Genomic DNA, 13,556 nt, shown 5'->3' with positions numbered 1-13,556 from the left:
GTACTTTGTGTTATTTTGTCAAAAACTGCCACTCTGAGCCTGTGGCTGTGTACAAAACATATGTCGCCTCTTGCATAGAAGGTTACAGCAACCAGCCACTTTTTAAAATGCTGGTTTTTTTATTTAAAAGTGCAACCCGGTTTAGCCATCTGAAGATGATCCAGTTAGTTCAAAACTGGTAAATTCACTGTTTAAATAAATAAATATCATTATAAAAAATGACTGGTTGCTGTAATCTACTATATAAGAGTCAGCCTATATTTGTTTGTACTTTGTTGGACAACCTTCCTTCTGCCCCTGCTCCCAGGTGGCAGTATTGTGAGCCACGCAAGCATTTTGTCACAGTTATAGCACAGTAATTGCTGCTGTAATCCATTAAATTTCACAATATTTTTATTTTATTTTGTAAAAAGGGAAAACACTGCATGGGAGGTACACTTTCACAGCTTCTAGAACTAGAAGAACAGCAACTGATGTTTGATTTTCTCCAGCAGTATACATGTGTGTGTGTGTGTGTGTGTGTGTGTGTGTGTGTGTGTGTGTGTGCACGTGTGTCTTGGAAGAGTGGCATGTCTGTAGATGACATTCGCATGCTAGCTGTTGCTCTACAGCAAGTCACAAGCTGTGGCGCCACGTTACATGCATGTGTGAATCTGGCTTTAGAATTGATGGGGATGAAAGAACAGCAAGAATGATCACTCTCACCTAAACATGCCACTGTTTTGCAGAACTTCCATGATATGTTCCAAATGGTGAAAGGCAGAAGGTTAGTTTCATTATTAAGAAAGAAAGATATGATCCTGTCTTCCAATTGTCACAATGCAGAAACATGTTTTACATCATTACAAAGAAAATTTTCTACTAATGTTTATTTTTGTGAGATGTATTACTCACAGCTGTTTCTATATATTCAGAGTGAGCACAATGAAAGGATCAATATGCAGGGTACCTCAGATGATGTATTATACCTTCCTCATCATGCAGTGAAAAAGGAAAGACTGGGAATTACAACATGGAGACTTGTATATGACACTTCATCATGAAAAAATGATTCACCATCACTCAATGACACACTAATTTCAGGACCAAAACTGTTGCCTGAAATACAGTCAACATCAATTTGTTTCAGGATGTATCTAAATGCCGTTTTTGGAGATGGCACTCAAGCATTCTTAAAATTGTCACTGAACGAAAAGGATAGAGACTGAATACGACTTTTCTGGTTTTGTGTTAGTATAGAGAAGATGCAAACTGGTAAACTACAAATGACATTGTTATTTGTAGATTTACTCACTTACCATTTGGCCTCACACGCAGCCCATTTCTCCTATCTGCAACACTGTGTGAATTAGCTACAAGGTTTCAAGGCACTTATCCTATTGCAGCAGAATTTGTAGATAAGAGCACTTTAATGAATGAATTTGCCGCCAGCTGCAAAGACAACAGTACTGTCACATCTGTATACTATCAGGTGACAGGTCTGTTGCAACAAATAAAACTTACAATGGCAAAATGGGCTACAAATTCTAAAATACTAAAGGATGTATGGAAAACGGAAGAGCGATCAGTTAAAGAACAAACCACAATTGTAGATATCAACTGGGATAATGAATCATATTCAATCCTCTTTGATCACCATCTCATTACCAACAAATTACAAGAACGTCAGTTACTACACACAACAGTGAAATTTTATGACCATGTTGGCATCTTTTCATTGATATCCATAACAGGAAAAATCCTCATTCAAGACATGTGGTGTAAAGGCACACACAGTGATGAGATCTTGCCTCCAGACTTAGCCCCCCAATGGAAGCTTTAGACATCACAACTCATTCATCTGCAGTCATTCATATTACTCCAGGTGGAGAGGCTTCCAGAGAAAAACAGAAAATTTCGCAAATTCACTTTTTTTGTGATGCCTCCAAAAGGGCATATGGAGCAGTGCTGTGCATTCAAACATCCAACACCAAAAATACATTTGTGTGTTTGATTGTGAGTAAACACAGAGTTTCTCCTATCAGAATGATAACACTTCCATGACTTTAATTACTAGCAGCTCTACTGGGTACACAACTTCCGAGATATTTCTGCCAGGCTTCTGGATTTGACATCACAAACACAATAATGTGGAGCAATTCTAAGGTGGCACTTGGCTGGATATGATGCAACCAACATCACTGCATACATTTATTTGTACAGAGTAACTGAAGTCCATGAATTTTTAATGCCATCGTAGTGGAGACACTGCCATACCACAGCCAATCTTGCAGATTTGCTATCACAAGGAATTTTGATACAATGTTCCATCTATGGTGGCATCTCAGTGTTTACGATGTCATATCTTTTAAACTATGTGTTGAACAATGATATATAAGCATGGGCACATTCAGCAGCATATGTGGATACTGTCTGCAAAATAAGATGCAAATGGGGTTAATAGCAAGGAAGTAACAAATTTAAACATCATAATGCAGCATTGTTTTACATATCTCATTGTTTATGATATCATATCTCCTGATCTATGATAGGTAGGAGATTCTTACCCCCAGAGCGATTGTTGCCTGACAGTAAGGGGTATGTGTAGGTACTTAGTTTGGCTGAAATCAGTCCAATGGTTTAGGAAGAGATGGGGAACATACATCCATTTTTATAACATGTGTAAATTATACGAGTATAATACACTAAAAAGAATTAGGAGTGATTCAACAAAGAAATATGAGATAAGAGAATTACGAAACATGTCATGTTGATTCTAGTCTTGAAATGCACTTATTTCATTGAGTATTTATTTATTTATTTTATTTATTTATTTATTTGTCCATATAAATCCCTTTTTAAGTACATATATTATACACAGGATATTGGACAGAAAACCCTTTTAGCTATTGGATTTTCAAATGTCAAACATAAATTTTATAAATTTTTATGACAAATTGGATCTATACAGTTAATAATTACAACTTTTTGAAATACTGTATATTTATAACTTATTTCTACAATTAAAGATACAAATTACATTTTTTCTTGCATAAGATACTGTGAGACTGAATAGTAGCAGTTTTTCAGAAGGTAGGACGTCACAGACTTTTTAAAGCTTTGTAGTTCAGTAAGAGATTTTATATGTCTTGGTAATCTGTTGTAAAGTTTTGTTCCTGCATGATATACACCTTTTTGGCATGATGTGGTGTTACAATGATTGACATGTATGTCACTGTCTGACCTGGTACTGTAATCATGGACACTTTTGTTTTGAGGAAAAAGGTTTTCTTTTCTCAGTATGCTTTTTTTGACTTGCGCGACTACTTCCAGTATATAAATGCAGGGAAGGGGTAGGATCTTCAGATCTTTAAAGAAAGGTTTTCATGATTTTCTGCTGTTCACTTGTTTCATTATTCTTATAATTGCCTTTTGTTTCCTGAAAACTGTTGTGGCCTGATATACATTTCCCCAGAAAATGATACCGTACTTCAGTATTGAATGTACACGAGCAAAGTATACAGCCCTGTTTCTGCACTAGTACTGTTGCAGAGAATTCTTACCACATAGCTCATTTTTGCTAGTTTTGAATTTAGGGCTGTGATATGAGTGTTCCATTTAAGATTTTCCTGGATATGAATCCCAAGAAATTTAGTTTCATTGACAGAACTAATGTTTTGGTTATCTATACATATTACAGGTTGTGCCGGACTTTTATTTTCATCAGTGTGGAAATTCATGAGTACCGTTTTTTGGGGATTAACTATTAGCCTGTTTCTGGTAAACCATTCAGACACTCCTTTCGTAATATCTTTTGCAGATGCAGTAAGATTTTCTTCATTATTCCCTTCAATAAATAGACTGGTGTCATCTGCAAACAGTACTGGTTCAGAATCCCTAACGTGTGATGGGAAATCATTAATGTAGACCAAAAAAAGAAAGGGACCTAAAATGGAGCCCTGTGGAACACAATGAGTTAGTCCACATGGTTCTGAGACGTGTACCTGGAGTTCATTTCCTTCTGTGTACTTAATTTCAGTTACCTGAGAGCGATATTCCAAATATGATTTGATCCACTGATTTGGCACACCTCTTACACCATACCATTCGAGCTTCCTCAGGAGTATAGAATGATCAATCACATCAAAAGCTTTTGTTAGGTCCAAGAATAAACCTGAGATATTTCTGTGGTTGTCCACTGCATTTAAGACATGGTTTGTCAGATTGAAAGTGGCAGTTTCAATTGATCTCTGTGGTCTGAAGCAATGTTGACATTCAGAAATAATATTATTCTTGTCGAAGAATGTAATCAGTTCTGAAAGGAACACTTTTTCAATAATTTTCGAAACCCCTGACAACAGAGACACATGCCTATAGTTACCCATACATTGATGATCACCTTTTTTATATAGGAGTATTACTTTTGCCATTTTCAGTTGCTGAGGGATGACACCACATGATAAGGATGAATTGCAAATGTCCAATAAAAGTGAAAGTATTTGTCTTGCTGTTATTTTTATAATATAATCTGGAATATCATCAATACCAGTTGAATACTTACTCTTCAGTGAATTAATGGTATTTAGGAGCTCTGTTGGGCTTACTGGACTGAGGAACATGGATATATTATTTATATCAATAGATGAAAGTTCTTTCCGTGTTGTATTAGGTGGATGTCCAAATTTTTCCTCCCTTAATTTCCCAGAAACAGTTGCATAGTAAGAATTGAAACTATTTGCAACTTCCCTAGGGTCAGTGACATTCTTGCGATCATGTGATATCACAATATTTTTGTGAGTTGTCTTCTTCCCAGTAAGATCCTGCACAGCTTTCCACATGGACTTAGTTTTATTGGATGACTTCATAATATATTTGTCAGTTTCCTTAATTTTTGCCTCCTTTCAAATTCTGAAGGTGGCAGGGGTAAAATATAGCGAGCGAAAGGCTATTTACAATTTGTATAGAAACCAAATGGCAGTTATAAGAATTGAGGGGCATGAAAGGGAAGCAGTGGTTGGGAAGGGAGTGAGACAGGGTTGTAGCCTCTCCCCGATGTTATTCAATCTGTATATTGAGCAAGCAGTAAAGGAAACAAAAGAAAAATTCGGTGTAGGTATTAAAATCCATGGAGAAGAAATAAAAGCTTTGAGGTTCGCCGATGACATTGTAATTCTGTCAGAGACAGCAAAGGACTTGGAAGAGCAGTTGAACGGAATGGATGGTGTCTTGAAAGGAGGATATAAGATGAACATCAACAAAAGCAAAATGAAGATAATTGAATGTAGCCGAATTAAATCAGGTGATGCTGTGGGAATTAGATTAGGAAATAAGAAGCTTAAAATAGTAAATGAGTTTTTCTATTTCGGGAGTAAAATAACTGATGATGGTTGAAGTAGAGAGGATATAAAATGTAGACTGGCAATGCCAAGGAAAGCGTTTCTGAAGAAGAGAAATTTGTAAACATTGAATATAGATTTAAATGTCAGTAAGTCGTTTCTGAAAGTATTTGTATGGAGTGTAGCCCTGTATGGAAGTGAAACATGGACAATAAACAGTTTAGACAAGAAGAGAATAGAAGCTTTTGAAATGTGGCGCTACAGAAGAATGCTGAAGATTAGATGGGTAGATCACATAACTAATGAGGAGGTGTTGAATAGGATTGGGGAGAAGAGAAGTTTGTGGCACAACTTGACTAGAAGAAGGGATCGGTTGGTAGGACATGTTCTGAGGCATCAAGGGATCACCAATTTAGTATTGGAGGGCAGCGTGGAAGGTAAAGGATGTAGGTTGCAGTAGGTACTGGGAGATGAAGAAGCTTGCACAGGATAGAGTAGCATGGAGAGCTGCGTCAAACCAGTCTCAGGTCTGAAGACCACAACAACAACAACATATGATGCGTTTCAAAACTAGCTTGTATTTTTTGAAATAATTAATAAATTCTGGACTGGTGTTAGTTTTTGACTGGAGAAAAAGTTCCCGCTTCCTTTTACAAGATACTCTGATGCCTGGTGTAATCCAGTTGCTGAATCTATCTGTGCTCTTGGAAATAACTTTACTTTGTGGAAAAGCTATGTCAAAATTATGCTTGAAAATGTTCAAAAAATGTTCCATCTTTTTGTTAGTATTAGAGGTATCATATACTTCTCTCCAAGATTGTTCACTGATTAGGTACTGGAAGCATTCAATATTTTTCCCACTATAAATCCTTTTATGGATAACATTTTCTGTACTGGTAAATGTGATTTACAGGTATGGTCAGTAATTGCGAAAGGTGGTCACTATAGCCGGTATCAAAGTTTTCTGAGGTACACTTGTCCATGTTTACAAATACCTGATCAAGGAGAGTGACACGAGTTTTAGTTACATGGGTTGGAGAGCTAACAGTAAGACAAAGATTGTCGGCTTTTATAATATTTAAAAACGGTTCCCTGTTAGCGCTATGGCTCAGAAAGTCAATATTAAAATCACCACATAGTACCACTGTTTTCCCAGTTGTCTTAAGTTTGCCTAAAGCAAGGTTCAATTTTTTGAAAAAAAAACACTTATGTTGCTAACAGGAGATCTATACACACATAAAATAATAGTGTTTTCAGACATTAACTCTACAGCTGAGATTTCAAAGTCTCTTTCACAACCAAGTTTGCAAACAGATGTTATACTCTTATAATCTACATTTTCTTTTACATATATACAAGTTCCCCCATGTTTTGATTCCATTCTACAAAAGCAGTTTGCAAGGTTAAAATGTAATATTTCTAAGTACTGAAAATACTCATTTTGTAACCAATGCTCACAAAAACATAACACTGAAACATCTTTCCATTCACTATTGAGGAGTATATTTGTTAATGACTGTACATTCTGGTGTACAATCTTCAGTCTATATTTGCAATTTAATTCTGCATCACATTTTTTTGTGATACAGTCTACTTCCCTAAAAAATGTCTTTCACACTTTTTATAAGACATTGCATCTTTCTTTATGACCCATTTGTCCAAAGTACTTTGGACTGCTTCCATATTAGGCCTATTTTGATTCCAATTAGCTAGACGACATATTTCTTCAACCAAAAATTGTTAGGACAATCTGTCACTGCAGATTATAGGGATATTCACAAATGTAACATGCACACACACACACACACACACACACATTGGCTGATATGTAAGGTAAATTAGAGTCCTGAGGCTTAATAATCATTTCAGAGAGAAAAATATTATTTGTTTCCAACCAATAACAGACCTAAAAATAAAAGAATACTATCATATATACAACACACATCAGATGCACTATCTTAGCCAAAGTAGATACAAAGCAGACACTTACAACAAAAGTCCAAGTTTATATACCTACTAGGTAAACAGATGATGAAGAGATAAAAAGAATGTATGATGAGGTAAAAGAAACTATCAGATCATTAAAGAAAAAGTAATTGTGATGGTGGACTGGAATTCAATAATACCAGTAGCAGAAAAAGGAGTAGAAGAAAAGTAGTAGGGGAACATGTATTGGAGAAAAGGAACGAAAGTGCTGAATTTTGCACAGAGCACATTTGTATAATTGCACTTGGCTTTGTTTCCCTTCACAGATCCATCTGTACTCTCAGTTCACGGCCTGTGGTTACTGTAGTTAACTGTTCTTCAATTAAGAAAAGGCTTGGTGTCAGTACACCTGGTTCCCCACATGTGATTTGTTGAGAGTTGATGGTGGTTTCTATTTCTTCATCTACTTGTGATTTTCCCAGAATCTTCTGGAGACAACATTTCATAAGTCCTACCATGCATTCCTTGGTGAGTGAAGTGCTGGCTAACCCTTGTGTCTCTGAATAAATGAGTGATGTCTTTCAGTTTTGCATTTGCTGCTTGAAATGCTTTTGTATTATCTGAATAAACAGTATTTTATAGTCCTCTCTTTGTAGTAAATCTTCTGAAGGCCATCAAAAATTTATTTGTGCTGATTTCTAATGCAAGTTTAAGGTGGAGAGCTCTTGTAATAGCACATGTATACAGTAACTTACATTTTTGTTTAAGTTGCTGAGTTTGATGAAAAATGATTCTATGAAATCTAAGCCTGTTACTGCAAATAGCTTAGTGAATTCAGTGTGGTCAGATGGTAGAGGAGGTTATCTCTCACATCTTCGGGAACTTCTCTTTTGCATCCTCAGGCACTTCTGGCTATCTTACAAGGGAGACACATGTGTATGACTCCTTTTACTGTTTGTCTTCCTCTTAAAATCCAATATTCATTCCATAATTCAGCTAATAGTGTAGCAGTTCCTGGGTGGTGTAAGCATATGTGTGTTTGCTGAATAAGTAACTTTGTAAATGGATGAGAACATTGGAAGAGTAATGGATGCTTTTCCAGTATACTCAAGTCCACAAAGTGAAGTCATCCTCCAAGTCATATGACCTGGAAACTAAGTCTTGTTTTTAAGCATGTAGTATTCCATGGAAAGCTTTCCATGTCCAACTTCGTTTTGATGATTGTAGTTCATGGGCAGTGAATTTACCATTTATCTTTTCTGGATGTGTAATATTATGGCTGAAACAAAGAATACATGTCATTATGTGTAACAGTTTTCAATAATAACTGTATTTTGATGTGTCAGTGGGACAAACCGACGCATTAATAGCTAAGGTTTGTTTATATATCTTTCATGTCTCTGGTAATAGGTCACAATAGATTTGTTGCTGAGACCAGTTTCAGGTTTCTGAGTTAGCCATTACTGAATTCCAGTCCACTGTAACAATTAAATTTTCATTTTCTTTAATGATCTGGTAGTATCTTTTATCTCATCATACATTCTTTTAATATCTTCATCACCTGTGTATCTAGTAGGCGTATAAACTTGTAATTTTGTAGTGGGTGTTTGCTAAGATAGTACATCTGTTGTGAATCACATGTATGATAGTATCCTTTTATTTTCAGATCTTTTATTGGTTGGAAACAAATATATTTTTTTTCTCCCTGATCAAATAAGTGCATTTCAAGGGTAGAATCAACATGACATGTCCCATAAATTCTCTTAACTCATCTTTCTTTGTTCAATCACTGTTAACCCATGTTAGTATATTACATAATTAATACATATTATAAAAATGGATGTATGTTCCACATCTCTCCCTAATCCACTGGACTGATTTCAACCAAACTTGGTACCTACACATACCCCTTACTGTCAAGCAACAATTGCTGAAGGTAACAACAACCTCCCTATCAGAGATGAGATATGTAAAAAAAAAGTTGCTGCATTATGGCATTTAAATTTGATAGTCCTTGCTAATAACACAGTTTGTATCTTACTTTGCAGACAGTACCCACATAAATGCTGCTGAATGTGTCCATGCAAATATATCACTGTACAAAACATAGTTTGAAAGATATGGCAGCATAAACACTGACATTCATGGGAAAATGCTGCATCATGCATGAAGTTTTTAATACCATCCATTTTTCTTTAGTACCAAGATACTCATACAGTCAAGCTGAAGGAAATACAGTCAAGTCAACTTAAGGAAATCGATTCTTTTTTTTTTTTTTTTTTTTTTTTTTTTTTTACAAATACACTTCTTTTTTTTCCATTTCATTTCTAATAGAAAACTGACAAAATGGACCATCAGAAATGCCATAATTGACACCTAGTATTATCATAAATAAGTTATAGTCCATGGATCCTGAGGAGAGAAGTGCAAAGAGTTCAAAAGTACACATTTTACTTAAGTGTAATACAACAGAAGTCTTATTCTGACCGCTGGAAGTACTTGAAAAAATTATCATATGAAAACCTGCTACAAACTGAAAAGTAAAAACAGTACCTCAGTGACTGAATTCCTAAGCCACTTAAATTGTTACTTTACAAGAATGAAGCTAGAATTTTGACTGAAAGGAAACTAAAAATGTACTTCAGCATTCTTCTGTGCTTACCAGGGAATGAGATCTATATTGTGAATATTTTATGCATATATGATACTTGAATTCTTGGATGGAATGTGAATAATGGAAGGAGTAAAGTTAACCATTCATCATATAGTTGAGAGAAATAGTTTCAACCACGTTTATGTGTCTGTAGACCATCAAACATCTTGACTATATGGTTAATGGTTACCTTTATTCCTTCCATTATTTATGTAAGTGTTAATTTCACATAATTCAGTGTTCCAAACATATATGAAGTTGAATAACATAGAATTTCTGTTTGCAAAAAGATGTAATAATTTTGACATTCGAAACATACAATATTAATCAAAACCTAAAGCTTTCAGCTGTAATGAAATGGAAAAGAAAATTAAATTAATCTTATATGAAGACTAAGCAACTAGTAAAAATACTGTGCCAGAAGATATGGCATAGAATTTTTGGAACTGATACCAATGGGAAGTATTTGGCTCTCAACGACTATATTCTATTCTCGGGTTTCTCTCAGTTTATATAATAATTTTGTATTATGCCATAATTTGTAAGATTTATTATTAAATTTATGGGTGTAAAAATTAAATGAAATAATATTCTAAAAAATAGTAAAATTAAAAATGACAAATACTTAATGGAGATGCTCTGTACTCTTGTTGCTTAGGCTCACCTTTGGTAGCTTCTTTGGTGGAAATATGTGCATTCCACCTACTTCAACCCTGCTGGGCACATTTGGCCGTGGATATCCAAAACTTATGTGGCTGTTAACCAGGATCAGAGAGGTGTTACATTCAATATCTGCTATGCTTGGTATATAAGGATCATTGAAATATTTCCTTACAATAGCATCTGCTTTCGGCACAAAGTAAAAACGACGTGTTACTCGTTGGTATGTAGCCATTAACGTGTTTGTGAGACGTTCAGAAAATGTCATGTGGTCTGTAACAGCTGAGAGACCTTCAGAAATATATGACAGAGGAGTTGGATTTCCCACACTATCAGATGTCCAAATAAATCCCGGACCTGATGGCATTCCAACTATAGGTATGTTAAATTTGTGTGAAAAAGCAAGGAAACATTCATCAACAAAAAGCTGCATGATCAGTAGATCATATGTTTTCTGTTCAGTGTGTATAAGCCTTTGAACATTTTCTTCTTTCAGAACATTTTCACACATTTCAAGTCCAACGTCATACAGCAGAAAGATCATACGAAGTATACTGGAATATGGACTTTGATTGAAAATACCTGGCCTGAGGGCACCTGTTGAAAACAAAATAATTTTGTTTTATGTTCTGTTTTTGCTTTTTGCCAAAATCATATTCTAAATAAATTTATGCATGACAAAAGTATATAAATCTGTGATAGTATACAAATCTAATGATTATATTCACCTGTGGTAGACAAGTGGTAAATAAAACATTAAATAGAGATCAGTGTTGAAATAAGATTTTTTGTGTACTGTCTGCATTAGAATTAGTAGAAAAATTTATGCTTTCCTTGAAATAAATAATATGTTAGTAATGCTAATATACAATACTAAAGCTTTAACACTTAATGCAAAGCTACTAACCTCCCATATTCCAGTGTTTCCCAATTAGTACTGTCTCCCACGTATCTGGCATGTTCTTCTCATCAAAAGGAGTTACTACTGTTAGGTTATGACCCCTCTTGGCAAGTTCAATGAGAAGAGGCTGCATAGCGGTCCAATGACTTCTTGCAGGTATAGGAAATACTGCCAATATGTTGGCACCTCCAGAATATGATAGTAGCCCTAAACTGCTTATCAAAAAGGGAACCAGTAGAAACTTCCAGTGTAACATCTGTAAAAAAAAGTTTAAGTATTATTCATAATAGCTTTATATGAGCTGCAGTTCTAATTAAGCTTACTGATGAATGATCTAACGTACTTTTTATCACTAAATGATTAATTATTTGAGCACAGTTAGTGAAGCTTACTTTATAGGTGCTAACACCTAAAACTACTTCATGATTATGAGCAGTGTTTGATAGTAAGCTACTTCTGTTGCTCTTTTTCCAGGGAATTGTCAAACGGCAGTTCCACATATAAAATGAACAACATATCACAATATTTAATCTTCTTCTTCTTCTTTTTCTTTCAAGAAATAGGTGAGTTGTCTGTTTCTGGCACTCAGGAAGTTATCAACATTTCATTGGTATTTGAGTATCTTTTCTACTGTGTTTGTTTCCGTTTCCATTTAGCTTACAGGTGAAATTGCTTGTTATCCAAACTTATGTCAAGTTGCTTTTCTTCCTTGGAAGGCAAAATTTAAGAGAGTAGTGATATTTGAAGACTCACTAAAGGTGATGATGGCTATGTTGCCTTAGGTCATTTAAAGAAGGGATTACTTTTTATTTAATTATGTTGCTGGTAATTATATTGTAAATTTTAGATACAACACAATGTCCAGATTATTCAGCACACCTACATGATTCTTCATATCATCACCAAAAATATATGTAGTTTACTGTTCTACAATTACACACTCATGTTTAAAACATATGACTGTAGTGAATTATCTGCCTTTCATTTTTTTACTGAGTGGCCAGAATGTGTTATCGTGTGTCTCAGATGATTAATAAAATAAATCTGAGTTAACTTACCTGCTTATGAAGTCATTTACGAAATCAAAACGTGTAATACATACCTTGTACATGTTGTTCCTCTTGCTCACAACTAAAACATACATAGAAGATGCTTATACGTTATCTCTTGAGTTTTATCCATTCCAGTATAAAACAACTCTTCAGTTTTATCTACTCCAGTGTCAATACGATAAAAGATATGAAGTGATCTTAGATAGCAAACAATACAAACATAGACATGATGGCAGCTAAATGCAATACTTACTGTGTTTACAGGTGAAACACAAGCTTTGTTGGTGTTGAATTTTTATTTTTTTTTTCTGTGTCTGAGTTTAGTAACAGCAATTGTTTTATAATTTTTTTTAAGAATAAAAAAAGAAATATTACTGTTATCCATAAATCTGTGTGCAACATTTTAAAGGGTCTGCCCACATTGAAAAGTAAAATCCACAGCTTATAGAGGAAAAGCTCATTTTTCAGTAATTAAACAGCACTTAAAGTCCAGCTGATAGCAGCATGCAGTACATAACCTTATGAATAAGTGTCTACCACAAAAGTTAACATAAAAAATATGTAAGCAAGATCTGAATAAACACTGAGTGATTATGATGAAACTGGTGGTGTTCTGAGTGATGCAATGTGGACTGTATTCATCTCAGGATGCTGAAACATCATTTTATGTTCATTAACTGGTGTGAGCACACAAAATAATGAAAAAAATAATACTTCGACTCTCCATCACCAGGTCAAAATATGGTACTGTAAGCAGTGAGAAAGTGGTGAGAATGCAGGAAAAAGGTAGAAATAAGCAAAATGATAATGGTGGTTCTGGCAAGTTTATTTGGACATGGTCCGAAGTTACATCATACGGGGTTCAATATTGTCTCCCAACTCAGTAACACGCTTCATCCATAAGATGGCAGTTGACAGTTGCTTGTAGTGTATCTAGTGTATACTATCCTTCAGATCAGGATGAGTCCAGATACATTCCTGATAGACATGACCTTTCAGATATGCTGACAACCAGAAGTCATGCGGGTTTAGATTGGAAGATCTGGAAA

The 13,556-nt window shown here is 34.9% G+C and overlaps 1 protein-coding gene across 2 annotated transcripts in view; it reads right to left on the bottom strand.

The window, feature by feature from the left end:
• LOC126203929 (UDP-glycosyltransferase UGT5-like) overlaps window positions 1-12,675 on the bottom strand; it is a 57,046-nt gene extending 44,371 nt beyond the window's left edge. For both annotated transcript variants that reach the window (XM_049938326.1, XM_049938327.1), the window contains exons 1-3: window positions 12,558-12,675; window positions 11,462-11,711; window positions 10,559-11,151 (exon numbers count right to left, since the gene is read on the bottom strand). In XM_049938326.1, coding sequence (XP_049794283.1) covers window positions 10,559-11,151; window positions 11,462-11,711; window positions 12,558-12,599 — 885 coding nt within the window. In that variant the 5' untranslated portion in view covers window positions 12,600-12,675. The remainder of the gene's footprint in view (window positions 1-10,558; window positions 11,152-11,461; window positions 11,712-12,557) is intronic.
• Between the last annotated feature and the right edge of the window lie 881 nt (window positions 12,676-13,556).

The sequence above is a fragment of the Schistocerca nitens genome, chromosome 9 (genome assembly GCF_023898315.1).
Source record: "Schistocerca nitens isolate TAMUIC-IGC-003100 chromosome 9, iqSchNite1.1, whole genome shotgun sequence".
NCBI classification, from domain to species: domain Eukaryota; kingdom Metazoa; phylum Arthropoda; class Insecta; order Orthoptera; family Acrididae; genus Schistocerca; species Schistocerca nitens.
Note: the sequence above shows the minus strand (reverse complement) of the source record. Positions and strands in the feature narration are given on the sequence as shown.